The following is a 20,371-nucleotide window of genomic DNA, read 5'->3' as shown; positions in this document are numbered from 1 at the left end:
TGGTCCACCTGATGGTCACTGTACCCCAGAGCCTAGCTGACATTCTTTCCCTCGAATTCCTGACTTGGCAGTCTTCTCTGACCTTGTGTATAAATCTCTTCACCGTTTGCCAATGTTCCGTTTGCAGTTACTGAATATTGGTCTGTTGTGTGCCTCTGTCTTTTCCCCTCCTTCCAATGAAGTTAAAATTCTTGTAGATGCCATGTTTTGTGGTAACTGTATTGCAGTGCCTCTTTCTGGCTGGGATGTAGGAAGACTTGTCCAGGTGGAATACTGGGCTTTTCACTTTTTTTTTTTTCCTTTTTTGGGTCACACCCAGCGATGCTTAGGGGTTACTCCTGGCTCTGCACTCAGGAATTGCTCCTGGCGGTGCTCAGGGGACCATATGGGATGCTGGGAATTGAACTGGGGTCAGCCGCGTGCAAGGCAAATGCCCTACCTGCTGTGCTATTGCTCCAGCCCTGCTTTTCACCTTTTAAAGTGGCTTTTGCCTTATCACAGATAAAAATTCAAGTATCCCCACGATACTGACTGTAGAAAACCTGGAGGACCAGTAGAAATTTATATTGTTATTTATCTGTAGTAATCAGAAATTTATTTGGTTATTTACATCTGTGGTGCTCAGGGGAGCCTGCTAGGGTGCAGGGATGGCATCTGGGTGCGTCGCTGCTGGCCTGGCTCACTAGAGAAAGGCGGTGTGCGTCGTGGCGCCTTCTGCCGGCAGAGGTGCTGACCAGAGGTGGTTTTACAGACCTGCTCACCAACATCGTCATGTACGCGCCCTTGGTTCTACACAGCTGCTCTTCGAAAGTCATCGAGGCGTTTGACTATTTGTCCTTCCTGCCCCTCCACACGGTCCATGGGCTGCTGAAGGCCATGCAGGTCAGTCTCCCCACCCCCGGGCAAGCTGACACTAAGCACATTGGAATTTTTCTTGGGGGAGATTGGGTCTGGGGGCTGCACCTACAGGGCTCAGGCTATCCTGGCTCTGTGCTCGGGGGTCACTCCTGGCAGTTGCTCAGGGGAGCATTTGTGCTGGGGGCGGCTGAGTGTGGGGTCAGGCCCTTAGCCCCCGAGCCCTCCCTCCCCACGAGTATCTAAGTATCGGTTTCCTTTGGCTCTGGAATGTTGCACTTTGTCTCTCGGGCACAGGCTGAACCCTGCCAGGTTAACGCTCTCGGTGTGACACTCCCGTGCCTTTGACTCCATTGCACCTTAGTGAGGTCATGAAAAGGCGCTGAGGAGTTTGGTCTTTGGGGAGCCACATCAGCAGGGCCTGGAGATGACTCCTGGCCCTGTGCCCAGGTGGGACCATGCTCTTGCCGGCTAAGCTGCAACTTGGCCTGCTGGGTGCTCTCTGGCCCTCGGAGACAACGACTGAGAATACAGGGTGAGGGGTGGTACAGCGGGGCACTTGCCTTGCATGCGGCCAACCAGAGTTCAAGCCCTGCCAGGAGTGAGTCCTGCGTAACCCTTGAGCACTGCCAGTGTGGCCCCTACACAAAAACTGATGGAGAACAAAAAGCGAATATAAAGACATGCACAAGTAGTTCAGGCAGTGTCTCGGATGAATACGGCTCCGATTCCCAGCCGGGGCGACGGGCTGAGGCCGCTGACCTGGGCCCTTCCCTCCCTCTGCAGCCCCTCCTCAAGGTCAGTGTGGCCATGAGAGACTCGCTGATCGTCGTGCTCAGGAAAGCCATGTTTGCCCGGTGAGTCGGGCTGCGGCGTGCGAGGTGGCGGTGGGGGGGTGGGGGGTCTGCCTCCCTGCAGGAAGGCCCTGGTAGCCCAGGGGCTGGGCAGTCGCTGCTTCAGGCTCAGAGACAGGTCCCCCTCTTTCGCCTGTGTCAGCCTGGGCTGCAGTCCCGGCCCTCCAGCGACCTCACCATGGCCTTCAGCAGGGGGACAGTACGCCGTGGCGAGGGGGGAGGTGGGGCGCAGTTCAGCTGGGCCCTTCCGGAGGACTCCCGGCCTGCTCCCACCGCCTCGGCCATGTGCACGCCCCGACAGCACTTCTGGGCTTTCCCCCCCACCCCTTACTGGGACTGTCCGCTTCTGGGCCTTGCCCCCAGCACCCCCTCTCAGGCCTGTCCTCGGTCATTGTCCCCCTCTCCCTGAGCAGGCAGCTGGAGGCCCGCAAGTCGGCCGTGGCCGGGTTTCTGCTGCTCCTGAAAAACTTCAAGGTGCTGGGCAGCTTGTCCTCGTCTCAGTGCAGCCAGTCCATCGGGGTGAGCCAGGTGAGGCCCTGCCATGTGTCGGGGGGGCTCTGCTGTGTGTTGAGGGGGGAGCCTGCAGGTGTGTGCCTGCTGGTGTGAGGCTGGGCACAGGCTCTTCGAGAGCCCACTTTTCCTTTCACACAATCCCGAGGTGCCAGGTAGGCGCATGGGGCTGGCGGCCCCTGTCCACGGTGTGCTGGCCATGCGGTGCTGTGGGTCCTGCCGGCGGTGTGCCAGAGATGCCAGATGATGCGTGTGCAGACAGACATACGTGGCCGTGGCCTTCTCCCTCCCACGTTGAGAGAAGTTGGGGTGTGCTGGGTTCTGTGAAAACTCACATGTCAGCAGTATTCCACACGTGCCCCTCCGCCCCCTCCCATCCCTCTCCCTCTGGGCAGTTTTTACTTGACCACCAGGAGATTGCTAAGACTGCAGGCCCAGCTCTCCTGCCTGAGCGGGGGTCTCTCCACACAGCACTGGATGCTTCTTAGACCTCTGCTGGGCCTGCCGCCCTCTCTCCCGCAGGTCCGCGTGGATGTCCACAGCCGCTACAACTCCGTGGCCAATGAGACGTTCTGCCTGGAGATCATGGACAGCCTGCGCAGGTGCCTGGGCCAGCAGGCTGACGTCCGGCTCATGCTCTATGAGGTCAGTCCGGTGGGTGCCAGATGGCAAAGGCGGTTCCCCTGACTGGACATCATTACTTCCATTATTTATCATCGTAAAAATTACTACGCCCTGTACGATTCTAAAAGCGTGACGGGTGTGGCTGCGTGTGATGTGATGGTCCGAAAGCTGACGGTGAGGAAGTGGGTGGAGCGAAGGCATTTTAATTTGGATGTTTTATTTCGGGTGTTTTAATTTGGAATCTATGAACAGTCTGGCTTTAGGTTTTTACAGTTGGGTTTGCCTTATTCTTGTGATTTCTTTTGGCCTTTCTTTTGTTTTGAGGCTGTGTTGTTTCGTCTCTGCATGTGATTCTGCTTCTGGGAACTTTGAGTCTTGCACAGACTGTCACTGATTCTTCTGTAAGCTCAGAGTTTCTCTCCTCAAGTGGAAGGACATCTTGAAGGGGCCCCATCTGGCCTTGTCTGTGCCCTTCTGGGGGTGTTTGTGCCCCCTTTCATAGATGGTCAGTCCTGAGCTTCATGCCCAGGTCTCTTTGCTCTCAGCTCATGTGTCTCCTGAGAAGCTGGTTCTGGCCCGTGCTCTTCCTGCACACAGCATTCATCCCCAGGTCTGTGGGCCCTTTTATTCCACTTGGTGCTGTCGGCCAAAACCAACATCCTTTTTTGCTTTTTTAATGGTTATTCGATGTCATAAAGTTTTTCCTTTTTACTACTTGTTGGAGCTAGTCTTCCTTTTTTCTTAACAACTACAACCAAAAATCAATTTTTCATATGATTTTTCTCTCAGATGACAGTTAATGTTCTTTTATTTTTTTATTATTTTTATTATTTATTTATTTATTTTTCCTTTTTGGGTCACACCTGGCGATGCACAGGGGTCATTCCTGGCTCTGCACTCAGGAATTACCCCTGGCGGTGCTCAGGGGACCATATGGGATGCTGGGAATTGAACCCGGGTCGGCCGAGTGCAAGGCAAACGCCCTGTCCGCTGTGCTATTGCTCCAGCCCCTTTATTTTTATTTTTTAAAGAATAAATATGTGATTCATATGATTTTATTTATTTATTTATTTGCTTTTTGGGTCACACCTGGCGATGCACAGGGGACACTCCTGGCTCTGCACTCAGGAATTAGCCCTGGCGGTGCTCAGGGGACCATATGGGATGCTGGGAATCGAACCCGGGTCGGCTGCGTGCAAGGCAAACGCCCTACCCGCTGTGCTATCACTCCAGCCCCTGTTCTTTTATTTTTAATTTATTTTAATACAGTTGTTCATGATTTATTACAGTCAGAACTCCAACACCAATCTCACTACCAATGCACCTTCTGCTTTTTTTTTTTTTTAACTGAATCACTGTGAATTACAATGTTAGGAAGATATTTGACAATTGCTTCGACAGTGAATAATTTATATCCTTCTTTCTAGCTTCCAAAAAATGACAGTTCCTTCCCATTGTTTCCATCGGAGCAGGTTCTTGGGCCACACCTGGCAGTGCTCAGGGCTGACTCCTGGCCCTGTGCTGAGGAAATGTTTTGATCACTCATGTCAAGTGGGGCTTGGGGTTCTGAAAGCCTTCCGATGTCCTGGATATGCCTGGGCAGAATGTCCTGACGGGTCCACTGGAGGGACAGGAGGGCGAGGCTGGAGCAGTGACGGGCTGAGTCCTTCCTGCTCTGGCAGGGTCTGCGAGCCACACTTCGTAATACCGTGACTTCTGGTCCCTGAGGTGTGCCGGTTCTGTGCTCCCTCGCAGGGCTTCTATGACGTCCTTCGCCGGAACTCGCAGCTGGCTGCTTCCATCATGCAGACTCTGCTCTCGCAGGTAAGGCCCGGGCCCCGGGCAGGGCAGCTGCGCACGCACCTTCCTGCCACCTCGCCACCCTGTGACTCGGCCTTGGCAAATTCTGCCCTCTCTCCCTCAGCTCTTTTCTTTTTACTCTATTTTTCTATTTTGGGGACACACACACGTGGTGCTCGGGGCTGATTCCAGGCTCTATACAGCAGACTGTGTGGGGCGGGGCCCTCGGGTTGCTGGGGAGTAAGGCCTTACCCCAGACATTTGCCCCGTCCCTGTGACCACAGGCTCTGTGTTCTTGCCCCGCAGCTGAAGCAGTACTACGAGCCTGCCCCTGATGTGCTGCCGCCCCTCAAGATCGGAGCCTGTGTGGTGACCCAGGGCGGCCAGACCTGCCTGAAGGAGCCGCTGGTGAGGAGCCTCGTGCCCTGACACCTCCCCGCCCCATTGCAGTGGTGAACGTGGCGTGCCGTGGACTGAGTGGGATATCAGCCTCCTGCCTCTTGATGACGTGTGCTCAGAGCATGTGCTTTGTTTTTTTTTTTTTTTGGGGGGGGGTCACACCCGGCAATGCTCAGGGCTGACTCCTGGCTCTGCACTCAGGAATCACTCCTGGCGGTGCTCGGGGGACCATATGGGATCCTGGGAATCAAACCTGGGTTGGCCACGTGCAAGGCAAACGCCCTACCCGCTGTGCTATCGCTCCAGCCCCAGAGCACGTGCTTTGGCACAGGTGGGGCGCCAGCGTCTGAGGCCACAGCACGGGCGGGCCCTGGTGCTCTGAGGGATCCCCCACACAGATGCAGCTGGGCAGACTATTGCTGTAACTCGTTTTTATTTGGCCAGACCCAGGCAGGCAGTGCTCTGGGACCTTGTGGTGGGCTCAGGGGACCCTGTCGTGCTGAGAGTGGAACCTGGGTTGGCCCCTGACGGCCAGGCCTCCCTGCCATTCCCAGGATTGCTGAGAGTGTCTCCTTCCTGCCTCCTCCTGCAGGACTCGCTCTTGTGCTGCATCCAGCACTGCCTGGCCTGGTACAAGACCAAGGTGATGCCGCTGCAGCAGGGCGGCGGGGCGGACACTGACGAGGACGAGGAGGGCTTCTACCAGGTCCTGGATGACATGCTGGAGTCCATCACGAAGAGGATGGTCAAGAGCGAGCTGGAGGACTTGGAGCTGGTACCTGCTGTGCCTCTGCCGGGTCGGCACGGGGCTTCCGGGCTGGGGTTGGGCTCCTCCTCGCTCTGCGCTGAGGCTGTGCGGGGAAAGCGCCCTCCCCCCACCATCCCCACCCAGTGCAGACTGCACTTTGAACAAGGGATCTGGGTCTTTTTTTTTTTTTTTTTTAAGTTTTTGGGCTACGTACGTACTGGCTGACTATGCACTCAGGAATCACTCTGGCAGTGCTCTGTGGACCCTATGGGATGCCAGGGATCAAACCCAGGTTGCCTGCTTGAAGGCAAGCGCCCTCCCCACTGTGCTCTCTGTCCCCTGGTTGTGTCTTCTAGGACAAATCAGCCGATACTTCACAGACCACTGACGCGAGCACCAAAAACAGTCTCTGTGGGTCTCTGGTGATGGGCATCTGTGAGGTCCTGATAGAGTACAATTTCTGCACCAGTAACTTCAGGTGAGCTGAGGGCATGCCAGTAGTCGGGGCGGGGGCGGGGGGTCTCTTCATTGGATACCTCTTAACCTGGTCTCCACTTTCCAATTTTATCCCCTGGCCTGGCGCTGGCGGAGGGCCGGGGTCCCAGCTGCAGCCAGGCTGGACCTGCCTCGCCTGCCCACGGGGATCCCCACGTGCCCCACCCCTCTCCCTCCTACAGTAAGAGCAAGTTTGAAGACGTGGTGAGTCTGTTCGCGCTTTATAAGAGCATCTCCGACATGCTCAGCGAGAAGGCGGGAAAGGGCAAGTCCAAGGGTGCCAGCAAGACCCAGGAGAGCCTCCTGTCCTTGAAGTTTGTGGCCCAGCTCCTCGAAACAATGTACAGGCAAGGCCCCAGCGCTGGTGCTGCGCGGTCAGGGCCACTGGGCAGGGGGCGGCGCGGCTGCAGGGCTGCCGTCTGCTGTGCAGAGTCTGGTGACACCAACAGCCCCCCCTCCTGCCCCCCTGCAGGGACACCACTCAGAGCCACCAGGAGAGCCTGTCGGTGCTGCGGTCCAATAGGGACTTCAAGCGCTACGCGGTGGGCGTGGCTGTGCAGAAGATGCTGCAGCTGAAGGACACGGGCTGCGTGAGCGGCCCCGACGGCCAGAGCTCCGAGAGGCTCTTCCAGAACCTCTGTTCCATCACGCGGTGAGCCCCGCGCGCTGCGCCCAGCCACACTCAGCCGCCACAGACGTGCCGCGCGGGCTGACCACCCTCTCCCCACAGGGTCCTGCTCTGGCGCTACACGACCATCCCCGCGTTGGTGGAGGAGCGGGCCAGGAGGGAGGGCACGAAGGAGCGGGGGCGGGGCTCGAAGAGCGTGTCGCTGCTGTGCCTGCAGGGGCTGTTCGCCGTCCTGGGCCTCCTGGAGCACTTCTACCCGCCCAAGATCCAGCAGTTCCTCTGCGCGCTCGGTGGGCGCCGGCCACGGGGGCATGTCGGGGGTGGCAGTGGCAGGGCTGTCCCTGGGTGGGTGCGGGCCACATGAGAACCTCGGGCAAGGTGACACTGCTGAAAGCCGGGGCCAGAGTGTGTCCTGCCCTTCCTCTGCAGAGGTGACGGGGGAGCGGGCCGACGTGGAGATCAATGTCACCCAGAGGGCCTCCTTCCAGATCCGCCAGTTCCAGGTGGGGCAGCCGTGGGCGTCCCCTGCAGCAGTGATGGGGGACACTGCCGGCAGGGGATGGGCTCTGGGAGCTGCAGCGAGGAGTCGGGGCCGCCGGCTGACCCTTGCGTGCCCGTCCGCAGCGGGTCCTGCTAAACATGCTGAGTCTCTCTGAGGAGAAGGTCAGCGGGCGTGAGGCCCTGCTGCTGGTCAACACCATGTCCAGCCTCTGCAAGCTGCTCGAGCCCAGCTCCCAGCAGGTAGGCCCCCTGCCAGCCTGCCCCTTGCCGCCCCCAGGAGTCACGTGGCTGGCACGGAGTGAGGGGATGCCACCGCTGCAGGGTCATCAGGGACAAAGGAGGGCTGGGGCAGTCGAGTGGGTGAGCCCCCCCCCGCCCAGCTCCCTGCCTGGCGCCTGGCCCTGATGCTTGCTGGTCCTTTAGTTCTCGCAGGTGCTAACCTGGACGATGAATGTTTGCAAGGAGAAGAGTTGGGGTGAGTGTGGGGTGTCCATGGGGTCATCCGTGGGTTGCAGTGTCCTTGGGGTCGTCTGTGGTGTCATCCGTGTGGTGTGTGTGAGGGGTTGTCCATGGGGTGCGAGTCCATGGGCTGATGGGCTGACGGTGGAGTTGTCCGTGGCACTCCTGAGCAGGAGGCACCCCCACCCTGTGCCCCCCAGCCCCCTTCCCTGGGGTCCTGTGAGCTGCTCTCCTGCCTCCTGAGTTCACGGGGTTCTGAGCAGGGGTGTGGAGGGCATGGGACAGCTGTGCCTGCAGGAAGCCTGCTGTGGCTGTGGCCTGGAGCTGCCCTGCTCTCCTAGGGGACCCAGCTCTGTGCAAGGCCCTGCTGGGGCTGCTGCTAATGCTGCACACGCTCTGCAAGAGCCCCGCGGCCCTGCTGCGCGACCTGGCGCAGGACATCCACGGGCACCTGGGGGACATCGACCAGGTACGGGGGGCGGCAGGACATCTATGGGCACCTGAGGGGCCTTGGCTGGCTGCTGGGGTGCCAGGCTCACTCCACCACTGCCTCTCACCCCCCGCTGTCCCAGGACGTGGAGGTAGAACAGACCAACCACTTTGCCTTGGTGTCCCCGAGGACAGCTGCCCCCGCCGTGTGTGTGAGTGCTGCACCCTGCCCTCTGCCCACCGCCCTGCACCCTTGCCCGCTGCCCCTGCCCTCCACCCCTGCCCGCTGTCCCGCACCCTGCCTTGTGCCTGCCCGAGACCAGCTGGGCCCTGCCCTGCCCTTGGCAGCTGCTGGTGCTGAGCCAGATGGAGAAGGTGCTGGAGGAGGTGGACTGGCTGGTCACCAAGCTCAAAGGACAGATTGGCAAGGAAGCCCAGTCGGGTGAGTGACGCCTGGGGACGAGATCCAGAACCATCACCCCAAGCCCCTCGGACTGTCTTGTCTGGCCTGGGTTTGTCCTGCACTGGTTTCTGGGGGCTTCGGAGCTGGTGCCCGTGCAGTGGGCTGGGGTGAGGCCGCATCTGCGTCCTGCTGCTGGGCCACTGGGTCAGTGCCTGTCTTCCTGCAGAGGCCCCGTCTCAGGAGTCTCCCAGCCGGGCCGTGGAGAAGGCTGTGGTGGTGCAGCTGGGGACGCTCCTCACCGCCTTCCACGAGCTGGTGCAGACAGCTCTGCCGTCAGGCAGCTGTGTGGACGCCCTGCTGAGGGCCCTGTGCAAGATGTACACCACGCTGACCGCCCTCGTCAAATACGTGAGTGTGCGGGGGGAGCACCCCCTCTCCTGGGCCCTTGGCACCTCCTCAGGCCGCGCCTCCTGTGTTGTGCTGGGGCCACTCCCAGCATGCTCGTCTGCCCACTCTGCTGAGTGACTGCTGACGCCAAACAAAGCTGGGGAGGCCACGTGCCCAGCTGGCGCCTCATCCGCTGGGCTCTCTGGCCCCAAAGGTGATGGTGGTTTGGGAGCTACTCCCAGCTCTGTGCTCGGGGCCGTGCTGGAGAGCAGGTGGGTGGCTGCAGACACGTGCCTGTGCTGTGCCTGACGCTGCTGGTGCTCTGCAGTCACCCCGCACCAGAGACAGACGATGACACGTGGGCTCCGCTGACCCCTTTCCCATGACCTCGGCCGAGGTTCTCCTCCTGGGGCCAGGATGGCGCTCAGTGCCTGACCCTGCGGGGGTCAGTGCCTCTGCCCGGCTCTGCAGGAAACCCCGCGTGGTCCTGCCTTTCGGTTTTGAAAGCCGTGTGGACTCCGCTCGCTGTGTCTCGCCTGCCCGGGCCCGTAGGGGCTGGCAGATGTGCAGCTAGGGAGTGGGGCGCCCTAGTTCTGAGGAGCGCAGGCGCCCTCCACCCGGCCGGGGTCTCCATCCCACATTCACTTGGGCGCTCAGGCCACACCACTGCTGCCGCCACGTTTTGCCCTCCATAGACCATCGAGTGGGTGGGACTTGTGGGTGCTGCCGGGAGGGGGGAAGGAGCTGCGCCTCCTGACTCGGCCACCCTCTCAGTCCATCCAGGTGTGCCAGGGCCCCGGAGGGATCCCCAAGAACATGGAGAAGCTGGTAAGTGGGCACCACTCCCCGGTGCTCATCTCCTGTCTCTGGGGGCTCCCGAGTGCAGTAGGGGACGCGGCGAGGGGGACTCCTGGCCATTCCTGACCGACTGGCCGAGTGACTTGCTGTGGGGGCCTGAGGATGTAGCTGCTCAGGCCCTGCCGTCCTGGAGCCATGCTCGGGGGTAGACCTGGGGGGTGTGGGGCCTGGCCCTTGCACCTTGGGCCTCAGCAGCCCCTTCCTGTCGTTGCAGGTGAAGCTCTCCGGCTCGCACCTGACCCCCGTCTGCTATTCCTTCATTTCGTACGTGCAGGTCAGTGACCCCGAGCTCGGGCACAGGGCTGGGGACCACAGCCCGAGTTTCTCTCGGGCACTGTGCCCCGAGCCAGACAGGAGAAAGGGGAGGTCTTGGCACTGCCCTCAGGAGCGTGATCCATCTCTCCACAGAACAAACAGAGCCTCCCCACGAAAGGGGAGAAGGCCAAGGAGAAGGGCACGGTGCCCAAGGCCATGGTGAGTGCCCGTGGGCCAGGATGCGGGGATACCCCAGTGACAGTCGGAGGGGGGGCTGCTTTGGGCACTGCCATGTCAGCCCCGGTGATGATACCAGGGCAGGCCGACAGGCACAAGGCCCTTGCCCAGGAAGCTCGAGGGGGGCTTGGGGACCACAATTGCTGGTGCTTACGGGAAAGCAGTAGCCCCGAGGGCGACCTCCTCACGGGACGCCTCCACCCTCCAGGCCCGATCGCTCCGGGAGACCAAGCCCATCCCCAACCTCGTGTTTTCCATTGAGCAGTACGAGAAGTTCCTCATCCTGCTCTCCAAGAAGTCTAAGGTGAGTAGGATGGGGCTGTGCGGGGAGGGCGGGGACGGGGGGGACAGGACCCAGCCCGGCCCCCTGCATAGCGCCACGCTCGCCCGCCCAGGTCAACCTCATGCAGCACATGAAGCTTAGCACTTCCCGCGACTTCAAGATTAAAGGGAACATCCTGGACACTGTGCTCCGTGAGGATGAGGAGGACAGCCAGGAGCAGGCCGAGGAGGTGACCGCCAGCCCTACCCCCCTGCAGTGGCGGGAAGGCACAAAGCGGGCCAGGATGGTGAGGAAAGGGTGGAGTTTATTTCTGCGGCCTCTCAGCGCGCTCTGCCTCTTCCAGGGCTGCACATTGGAGGCAGAACCCGCCAAGAAACGGAGAAAAGAAACGTCGTCCTGAGTTTTACAGCCGCGGCCCCGTCCTGTCGCCCGCGCCGGCCTTGGCACCTGCTTTGGAACCCCCTGAGCTCCCTTCCTGCCCCTTCCTGCTGTTGAGCCCAGCTCTGAGCCTGAGGGTGTTGGGGGGCTGCACCCCCGGCGGGCACTGCTACTCCGCTGGCGGGGGGCGTCGCTCCAGGGAGCCGTTGGTGAGCTCGAGGATCTGGTAGATGTCCAGAGCCTCCCCTGCAAGGACCAGAGCAGCGCGTGGCCACCTCGCTGGTGCCCGGCACCCCTCCCCCAACTTTGCACTTTGACAATAAATGGTTCTCGTGTGGTTTGACCAAGTCTGGTTGCTCCTTCACCACCCCTGCCCGCTCCTCACCCTGTGGGATCCCGTATCGCCGCTCCATTCCTGTGGGGTTGGATGGGGTTTTACAGTCCATGGTCACTTCCTTCCTGAGGCACTGGTCGATGTCCACGGCACTGAAGAAGGCCACCGACTGCGGCAGGTCGTCCAGCCCCAGCTTGTGGGCAAACATGCACCTGGGAGAGCCAAGTTCCTGTGGGGTGGGCGGGCAGCCTGGGGACACCCCCTGCCGCGCCCGGGCCCCACCCCGCGGCCCACCTGGTGAGCAGGTTGCTGACCTGCAGGGCCAGCGCTGCGCGGTGCCGGTCCTGCGCACGCACCAGGTAGCGCACCTCGTCGTGGATGCTGATGCAGAAGCGCCCGTCGATGGCGAACTCCTCCAGGAGCCACTTCATGGCCACGAGCAGGAGGTGTAGGTAGTCCACGGCCGAGCTCTGCACCACCCAGTTCACGCGGCTGGTCATGAACTGCGGGCAGCACGTGGGGCACGTGAGCCTGGGCCCCAAGACCCCAGGCCCTAGCACCCCCTGCCCTGCTCCAGCCCTGTCCCCCTGCCCCCGCCCGCCCCGGTCGCAGTCGTACCTCCCCCTGTACCACGGCGGGCTCCAGGGCCCGGCTGATGCGGCAGCCCAGCACCGGGGTGCACGGCTGTGCAGCTGTGGCAATGCTCTCCAGCTTGTTGAACATCTCCGACTCGGTGCCCCCCGTCCACGCCCGCTCGGCCACCACATCCCACTGCTTCCTGCGTGACCTGGGCGGGGTGAGCAGGACAGGCCTGGTCATCCCCTGCCCCTGCCGCCGAGCTCCGGGGAGCACCCGCGCAGGTCAAGAGGGGCTCACCTGCGGGCCGCCTCTCGCTGGATCCTGCGCAGGTCCTGCAGGGACACCCAGCCGTCCTCGCTCCTGTCCACGTGCAGGCCCAGCTCCTGCACCAGCCACTCGCCCTCCTCCGACAGCCGGTACCTGCGGCAGAGCAGAGGAACGGGATGCGGCTGTGAGCACGAGGGGACGCCTGCAGACCAGCTGTGCCAAGGGCGGCACAGGTGGCGGCGGCAAGTGGGTGGGGGCCTCACCTGCGCAGACCCTTGGTGACCGCGTACATCTGCTGGGCTTTCTGGGCCGCCTCCTCTGAGGACAGCCGGTGGTTGAACTGCATGAGCAGACGCTCGGCAAAGGGCTGGCCAGCCCCGTAAATGCGGCCATAGTTGAAGACCTTGGCGTGCTCCCGGCTGATGCCCACCGTGGCCGCCGTCTTGCTGTGTAGGTCCGTGCCCCGGCTTTTCCGACCCTGCAGCGTCATCCACCCGAAGGCCGTGCAGCCTGGGGGCGACAAAGTGTATGTGGGGTCACGCACAGCCCCTGGCCTGGGCCCTTCCATGCCCTGCCTGGCCGGGGACACTCACCGTGCAAGCCCGCAAAGTGGGCATCACCCAGCACCGCTGCGATCCACAGCTCCTGGGAGTCTACGTCGGCGCCCACCAGCACGTACCCCGGTGGGGCCTGCACCATGGCCTTCAGCTCACTGCCCACTCGGTCGGCCTGCAGAGAGCCAGCATCAGAGGGGGGCGCTCAGGGCACCGGGGCTAGGGCTCTGCCCGCTTCGGGGAGGGAGGCAACTTGGTACTGCCTGGCCCCGACCCCGGGGTCCTTCCCTGGGATGCGCATGTCCACGCACCCGGGCATTGCTGGCAGTGAGCCAGGTGGGTTCCACAGCCCGGCGAGTGATGGTGCCCGCGGTCACCACCTGGGGCAGGATGGCCCCATACCGGCCCTCCTCGTCGTAGGCGGGGTGCCTGCAGGAGGGGTGGGGAACATGAGCCTCAGAGCCAATCCACTCCAAGGACCCACCCCATTTCATCTCACTGCCCCCCCCCCCCACAGCCATACCTGGTCACAGCACGGGGCAGAGCCGACCTGGGCAGCCAGACCACCATCTGGGAGCTGAGGGGGGAACAGGAGGGCTTCACACAGCCACCCCGGCCTGCCTGACTTGCCCTGAGGCACCCACCCTACAGGCCAGTCCGTTCCAGTCCTGCCCGCAGCCCACCTGATCCGCTTGTGGGCGTTCCTCCAGAAAGAAACCATCTTGTTGATCTCCAGGGCGCGGGTCCCGCTGGTGCCTCCCGGCCGGGCCTGCAGGGTGCCGTCCTCCATCTTGGGCAGAAAGTCCTTGGCAAACGGGCTACCCACATTGCAGCTGCTCCCATCCTGGAGGGTAAAGGACACGGGTGGCCAGGACCCCAGGCCCTTGGTCCTCCCCCCACATGCAGCCCAGCATGGCAAAGGTGAGTGCCTCTCACGGCCGACCCTGGCGGGCACGTATAAACCAGAAACACTTGCACGGATGCATGTACACGCACACCGAGACACGCTTATAGACGTGTCATCCACATCACATGTACATGTGTCGAGACATGTACACACATGTATAGACATACACATACATATATACCCACAGACAGACATACACATACATACACCATGACACAAACACAAGTACACGTGTATAAAAACACACGTGGCCAGAGTGATAGTACAGGGGAGGGCATTTGCCTTGCACATGGAAAACCTGGGTTCAATCCCCAGCACCCCATAGGGTCCCCCAAGCGCCGCCAGGAGTGATTCCTGAGTGCAAAGCCAGGAGTAAGCCCTGAACATGACTAGGTGTGACCCAAAAAGCCAAATAAAAAACGAAAAAAGAAGGAAGCACACATACGTACACACCAGGGTATGTACACAGAGATAGAGATGCACATACAAGCACCATGGCACATTGGTGCACATACACCGGGACACACTGTAGAGATACACACTGGGACGCACTGTACAGATACACCTGTACACACACACTGGGACACACTGTACAGACAGACACACACCTGTACACATCACACCAGGACACACTGTACAGACAGACACACACCTGTACACACACTGGGACATGCTGTACAGACACACACCTGTACAATCACACCAGGACACACTATACAGACAGACACACACATGTACACACACACCCGGATACACTGTACAGAGACACACATCTGTGTACACACACACCAGGACACACTGTACAGATACACACCCACACACACGGACACATAGTACGAGCAGATACACACCTGCACACACATACACCAGGACACATAGTACTAACAGATACACACATGTACACATACCACTGGGACACACTGTACAGATATATACACGTACACACACCGGGACACACTGTAGATACATCCATGTAAACACATGCACCAAGATGCACAGATGCATGTAACATCTGTGCCATATACATGCGTGTGCACCGAGACCAAGAACAGCGTCCCTGGACAGACATGGAGAGACACCCAGCAGCAAACCTGGCGGGGGCCACACTGGCACCCACCTTGTGAGGCAGCTTGAAGAACCAGCATCCCGGGACGTCCACATCATTGTAGGGGCCGTTGCCATGGTGAGCGGCTGGCCGGCTGGCTCGGGGCTGTGGGGCCACACACCTCGGTCAGGCCCTGCGTCGGGCAAGCACCAAGGGAGGTGGGAAAAGGGCCTGAAATGGGGCAGCCGAGCCACGTGGGACGGGGCCACATGACCCCTGACCTCCTCGCCAGCCCCTGGAAAGTCTGGGGGTGAGAGCTGCTGGCTAAAAGGCCCTGCCCCCAGCACCCACCCGAAGCAGCCCTGCACTGGGGCTGCTCACCAGAGCCGGGGGTCTGCCCGAGTCGAGGTCTTCCCAGCGCTCCATCCCAGTCTCAGCCTGTGCCTCGTGGCAGCCCAGCTCCTCCACCTGCGGGGGGCAGAGTGGGCAGGGTGAGCAGCAGCGGGCCCCCCCCACCCCACCGATCCTGTCCCCCCACACCCTCTTCCCCCTAGCCCGTCCCCCGCCCGCCACCTCACCGTGGGCCACAGGGCACTGCCCTCAGCAAGCAGGAAGTCCTCGGATAGCCCTGGCTCTGGCTGCGGCTGCTGGCTCTGCACTGGATGGTGTTTCCGGGACAGGGACTCGATGGCTCTGGGCAGGCGGTACCAGCATGGTGACTCCCGGGCAGTTGTACCCCTCAGCTGGTCCTCAGAACCAGCTCAGATGCACCACACCCAGTCCACGTGCTCTGCTCCCAAAGACCAGGGCTCCCATGGACTAGGCGGTTCCATGGACCATGCACCCCAGTGGACCAGACTCAGGCTGACCCTGAATTAACACCGCAACCCGCAAGAACAAGCTAGGCTTGGCCCTAAAGCAAATAAAATAGGACAGTGTTGTGGGGGGAGCTGGGCTTCCCCTCCCCACACAGGAGGGAGGGGATGGCACAAACAACAGCACCACGGCAAACTGCATGAGCATGGGGAGGGGAGCACAGGGAGGGAGCACGGGCACAGAGCACTGGGCAGGGGGCACGGAGGATCCACTGGGCCTGCTCTCACCTGTAGGGACAAGCAGCCTGGCCCGGGGGCAGGTTGTCCCGCCGCCCGGGCACCAGGTAGCCCCAGCCATGCCGTTCCGAGTAGTGCAGCGGGAAACCATCCCAGGTGAGCGCCATGAGCTTGGGGGTTACCCGCATCTGCAGGCTGATGAGGCTGGGGCCCGGGGCCCACTCGGGGTCATCGAGCCGGGGACAGAGCTTCCGGTACCACCTGTGCCCAGTGGGAGGCGGTTAGTGCCGCTCCTGCTTCTGGGCTGGCACCGCTGCTCTCCCGTGTCGCTGCTGGGCACCCAGGGCCTGACGCTTCCCATCTAAGCTCGGTCCCAATGCCCCCGATGCCTCCCTGAGTGCCCACTCCTCACTCTCATCACAGGGAGGAAACGCCGTGCTCCCCAGGCTCGAGCCCAGAGGCGGCCGAAAGGTGCAGGGGCGGGGCTCACCCGGGGTGCCCGGGCAGGTGCTGGGCTCGCTTGGGCAGGCGCTGTGTGGTGCCCTGCAGCTGCTCCAGGCGGGTGCGGGCCGAGGCTGCTCTCTGCAGCTCCTCCTCCTCACTGGGGGGCCCCAGGTCTGTGTGGGGCGGGAAGAGTGTGGGACCGAGGGGCTCTTGGGAGAAGCCACGCAACACCTTTCCACACCCCTGGCTCCTGCTCCCACCTTCCTGATCCGGGGGCTCCTCGGGGGCCCTGGGCCCCTGGGGGGGTGACTGATGGTCCCCAGCCGGCTCCTTCCTCGCCACCTTCTTTGCCTTCTTCTGTTTAAACTCTTGCACGTCCCACTCCAGGTCCCAGAGCCAGGGGTCCTCTTTGTACCTGCAGAGCCGGTCCCCGGGGTAGGCTCAGGCCGGGGCCCCACCCCTCGAGTGCCCTGGCCCCGGGGGGCCCTCCCGCAGCCCGCTCACCGCTCTCCTGGGAGCAGCTGGCACGCGGCATCAGCCAGGCCCATCAGGGACTTCTTCATCTCCCGCTGCAGGCCCTCGTAGGTGCTCTGTGCCTCCTCCAGGTAGCGCTCCCAGTTGTGGTTCACAGGCAGGTAGGACACCCCCATCTCCAGCATCCCGGCCAGAGTCACGGGGTGGGGACACCTGGGGACAGATGTTGAGGCTCCATGCCGGGGCTCTCAGGGTGACGCTGCCATGCCCACAGCCACAGGTGGCACAGGGGAAGCAAACACTTGCCCCAGCCCTGGTCTGCTTGTTCCAGGGCACGCTGCTTGTTCCTTGGCCCTCCAGGGCTCAGCATGCCCCGGGGGGACGGGGAACCTCACCTCTCCAGGAAGAGCGGGAGCTGCTGCTGGAAGACCTCGAAGGTGGCCCACACGTCCCGGGCGCAGTAACCCATCAGGTCCTGTCATGGGCGAGCAGAGGGCACAGGGTGGGTGGGAGGCTGTGCCGCTGCCCTTGCCGGGTCCTGGGGTCAGCCGGGCCCCCGTGACCCCCACCTGGAAGTTCTCGCGGACATCCTGCATGGTCCCCTTGACAAAGATCTCGCGGGGCTCCTTCTCCAGGGCAGGGCCCCCGACATAGAGATGGTGCACGTCTGCCAAGTTGTTGGCACTGCTCACGTCTAGCCAGTCCCAGGATGAGATCTGGAGGACAGAGGGCAGTGTGTCTGTGTGGCGGGGGAGGGGTTGCTCAGACCCACAGGGCGCCAAGACGGCCCCCCGCACCCTCGCCCTGCCCCTTGCTCTCACCCCTGGGCCGTGGCTTCTGCTCCCAGCCTTGTGGCCCCCGGGTGCTGCAGGCGGCCGAGCCCGGTGCTTGCCCTGCTTGGCAGCCACCCACAGGCTGCGCTGGAGGCTGCTCAGCCCCGAGATGGCCATGTGCATGCTCATGGTGTCCAGGAAGCGCGTCCGAGAGCCCTGCGGGAAGCCCCGGCAGAGGGCGTCAGCCTGCAGTGCCCCCTGCCCCTGCTCCCCACCCCAGGAGGGTCAGTGCTGAAAGCACCACACTCAGGCCGCCCATGCCCTCTCTGCCACCTCCACTGCCGTGGATGCCCACAGAGGCGGCACTAAGAAGCCACACCCAGGGCCACGAAGATGGCTCAAAGGACCAAGTGTGCAGGCTCTGCTCGGGGCAGCCCGACGTCTAGACCGTGCCCGTGGCTCCCAGGCCAAGCCAACCAAGAACCACACAGCTGGGCCCTGGGGTGGTCCCACAGCTGCAGCCTCCCCCGGCCCAGCCCTGCCGCCCGCCGGCTCACCTGGATCAGATACTGCTCCCGGATGTGGGCTCGGTCAAAGCTGACATTGTGCCCCACCACCAGCTGCTCCTGCCTGTCCCGCGGAGTGGGGTTGCTACCGGACCCCAGGGCGCACTCCAGCGGGATGAGGTCATCCGGCGACAGCTGGCTGGTCCAGGAGAAGCGCTCTTCCACCAGCCGCCGGCTGCACCAGGAGTACCTGCAGGCAGAGGGGCCCGCTGACTCTCAGAGCCCGAGGCTCCTGGCGGATTACCGAGGGATGCCGCGGAGTCTCCCCACCGCCAGGGATGGCAGCTGAACTCTAGGCCCCGTCGGACCAGATTCGGTCACCAGAGCTGGAGACCCTTGAGTCCCTAAAGCACTAAGGGTCCAGCATCAGAGACAGGCAGAACAGACGCCTCTGTGATGCTCACAGGGACAGGCCTGGAGAGACAGGAGGGCAGGGAGGCGCCTGCCCGGCACGCCCCCAGCCCAAGTTCAATCTCCGGCACCTGAGATGGTTCCTGAGCTTAACACAGAGCCAGGAGTCAGCCCTGAGCACCGCTGGGTGTGGCTCAAAGCCAGAAAGAAATTATCTTAAAGAAGGGGACAATACTCCACAGCACTCCTGCATGGTCATTGTGAGGGTGCAGGACTAGGAGAAAAGGCCCTGGTGGCCGGCAGGGGCATACACCGGGTGGCAGGTGCCTTCGTGGGCAAGACCAGCCAAGAGAGCATGGAAAGTGCCAGAAAGGAGGCAGAGGCAGGAGAAGGCTGCAGCTCACCACCCACCCACTGTCCCTCAGGAACAAAGGTGAGTGCCGGGTCCCAAGGGGCCCCAGACTGCCAGGAGGCCCCGGGCCCCTGGACCGAGGGCAGAGCCCCCAAGATTCCCGGATAGCGAAAAGAGGTACGGCCACATCTGAACCTGCAAATGCCCTGCCATTGCCAGGTCAGAACCTGGAGTGCACAGAAGTAGCCTAGCAACAAAGGAGACTTTAGTTACAGCGCAAAGCCACCTTCAAGCAAGACCCGGGCCCAGAGAAGCAGCGGGAAGAGCTGACATGGCAAGTTCCTGGCATTGCGAGGCCGGCCCTCACCGCGCTGCCAGGGCTGCTGAAGCACTGGGCTGCCTGGCACAGCCCCTCCAGCCAGAACCGAAGCTCTCCCAGCAGCCTCCAGGAACAGGCACCCCCAGCAGGCAGAGTCCGGCAGCCCCCTACCCCCAGCAGGGCTCCTTCCTTCCTGGCAAGAATGGAATGAGGGGGCCGGAGAAGTAGTACAGCGGACAGGGACCTTGCCTAGTACCCATGCAACCGGGGTTCGATCCTCAGCACCCCATAGGTTCCCCCAAGTCTGCCAGCAGTGATTCCTTGAGCACAGAGCCAGGGATCAGCCCTGAGCACCACTGGGTGTGCCTCCTGCCCCCCTCCTAAAGTTTAAGTTCAGCCCCCCACTGTACCCCTAAACGCATCCACCCTTAGCCTGGGAGGTGTTGGGCGGCTTCTTGGTTCCCGTCACAGACGGGGTGCATGCCACGTCTCAGGAGCCCTACAGGATGGCCACCCCCCTCACTTACCAGGCCGAGGGGGATAGGGCCACCGCCAAGGTGGGGCAGGTTCCCTCTGCCAAGCAGACCTCCACGTCGAACACCAGGGCCCGCTCCTCGGGGGCGGCCACGGGTTCGGCCTCCCCCGCGGGGCCGTACCGCGTCCAGCCCGGCGCCCAAGCCCAGCTGCGGGGCTGCGCGGGCAGCTGCGCCTGCAGGAGCGCGTGGGCCGCGTCCAGGTAGGGCAGGCTCTGCTTCTGCGCCAGGCGGCGGAAGTGCTCGTCCAGGCTGCCCCCGTAGAGGGGCGGCAGGCGCAGCTGCACGTCGGGCAGCGGCGGCGCCGGCTGCCCCCAGAGCCCGTGGCGCTGTAGGTGCTGGACGCTGCGGCGCACCGCGGCCTCGCTGGCCGGGCTCTCCGCCGCGCCGCGCCCGAAGATTTGCTCGTGGAGCCCCCGGGACAGCATCTGAATATGCAGCGGGTTGTAGCGTCGCTGCTCGTCCTCGGAGGAGCCGGGCGCAGGGGTGCGCGCGGCGGGGGCGGAGCTGCAGGCCCGGTGTCCCCGAGCTGGGGCCGGCCCCGGAGCGCCCGCCGCCACCTTCTTCCAGAGCAGGCGACTCATGGTGGCCGGTGCAGGGAGCCCCGCGCTGGGCGCCAGGACACCTCGCTTTGCGCTCCAGCTTGGCTGCTTCACGGGTGGGGAGACGTGGAGACGCGCACGTCCGGCCTCGGCTTCTGTGCCAGCGCGGCGGCCCT

The 20,371-nt window shown here is 62.4% G+C and overlaps 2 protein-coding genes across 4 annotated transcripts in view; one reads left to right on the top strand and one right to left on the bottom strand.

Moving 5' to 3' along the window:
- Nucleotides 1-11,446, top strand: part of FANCI (FA complementation group I) — a 23,894-nt gene extending 12,448 nt beyond the window's left edge. Inside the window, exons 16-39 of the mRNA XM_055141393.1 lie at nucleotides 752-882; nucleotides 1,642-1,712; nucleotides 2,123-2,237; nucleotides 2,742-2,864; nucleotides 4,599-4,667; nucleotides 4,950-5,051; nucleotides 5,635-5,817; nucleotides 6,147-6,268; nucleotides 6,468-6,632; nucleotides 6,758-6,937; nucleotides 7,016-7,203; nucleotides 7,343-7,416; nucleotides 7,538-7,654; nucleotides 7,838-7,889; nucleotides 8,215-8,342; nucleotides 8,446-8,514; nucleotides 8,651-8,744; nucleotides 8,932-9,113; nucleotides 9,867-9,920; nucleotides 10,165-10,224; nucleotides 10,359-10,424; nucleotides 10,651-10,746; nucleotides 10,838-10,954; nucleotides 11,069-11,446. Coding sequence (XP_054997368.1) covers nucleotides 752-882; nucleotides 1,642-1,712; nucleotides 2,123-2,237; nucleotides 2,742-2,864; nucleotides 4,599-4,667; nucleotides 4,950-5,051; nucleotides 5,635-5,817; nucleotides 6,147-6,268; nucleotides 6,468-6,632; nucleotides 6,758-6,937; nucleotides 7,016-7,203; nucleotides 7,343-7,416; nucleotides 7,538-7,654; nucleotides 7,838-7,889; nucleotides 8,215-8,342; nucleotides 8,446-8,514; nucleotides 8,651-8,744; nucleotides 8,932-9,113; nucleotides 9,867-9,920; nucleotides 10,165-10,224; nucleotides 10,359-10,424; nucleotides 10,651-10,746; nucleotides 10,838-10,954; nucleotides 11,069-11,125 — 2,615 coding nt within the window. The 3' untranslated portion in view covers nucleotides 11,126-11,446. The remainder of the gene's footprint in view (nucleotides 1-751; nucleotides 883-1,641; nucleotides 1,713-2,122; nucleotides 2,238-2,741; nucleotides 2,865-4,598; nucleotides 4,668-4,949; nucleotides 5,052-5,634; nucleotides 5,818-6,146; nucleotides 6,269-6,467; nucleotides 6,633-6,757; nucleotides 6,938-7,015; nucleotides 7,204-7,342; nucleotides 7,417-7,537; nucleotides 7,655-7,837; nucleotides 7,890-8,214; nucleotides 8,343-8,445; nucleotides 8,515-8,650; nucleotides 8,745-8,931; nucleotides 9,114-9,866; nucleotides 9,921-10,164; nucleotides 10,225-10,358; nucleotides 10,425-10,650; nucleotides 10,747-10,837; nucleotides 10,955-11,068) is intronic.
- On the bottom strand, nucleotides 11,012-20,371 carry POLG (DNA polymerase gamma, catalytic subunit). Of its 3 annotated transcripts, none has more exons than XR_008630647.1 (22): nucleotides 19,648-20,371; nucleotides 18,090-18,288; nucleotides 17,581-17,748; nucleotides 17,329-17,475; nucleotides 17,155-17,234; nucleotides 16,790-16,972; nucleotides 16,546-16,700; nucleotides 16,332-16,458; nucleotides 15,893-16,102; nucleotides 15,368-15,482; nucleotides 15,171-15,257; nucleotides 14,862-14,954; nucleotides 13,521-13,681; nucleotides 13,361-13,414; nucleotides 13,149-13,266; nucleotides 12,877-13,012; nucleotides 12,547-12,793; nucleotides 12,314-12,436; nucleotides 12,056-12,224; nucleotides 11,752-11,940; nucleotides 11,489-11,649; nucleotides 11,012-11,349 (listed from the first exon to the last, which is right to left on the bottom strand). XR_008630647.1 is itself a non-coding variant. In XM_004617520.2 (22 exons), exons 1-22 carry the CDS (start codon nucleotides 20,235-20,237, stop codon nucleotides 11,273-11,275), a joined length of 3,609 nt encoding a protein of 1,202 aa, XP_004617577.2. In that variant the 5' UTR covers nucleotides 20,238-20,371; the 3' UTR covers nucleotides 11,012-11,272. The 3 variants fall into 3 exon arrangements, 1 of the variants encoding a protein (XP_004617577.2); XR_008630648.1 differs by having other exon boundaries at nucleotides 11,806-11,940; XM_004617520.2 differs by having other exon boundaries at nucleotides 11,732-11,940.

The sequence above is a fragment of the Sorex araneus genome, chromosome 6, assembly GCF_027595985.1.
Source record: "Sorex araneus isolate mSorAra2 chromosome 6, mSorAra2.pri, whole genome shotgun sequence".
Classification (NCBI taxonomy): Eukaryota; Metazoa; Chordata; class Mammalia; order Eulipotyphla; family Soricidae; genus Sorex; species Sorex araneus.
Note: the sequence above shows the minus strand (reverse complement) of the source record. Positions and strands in the feature narration are given on the sequence as shown.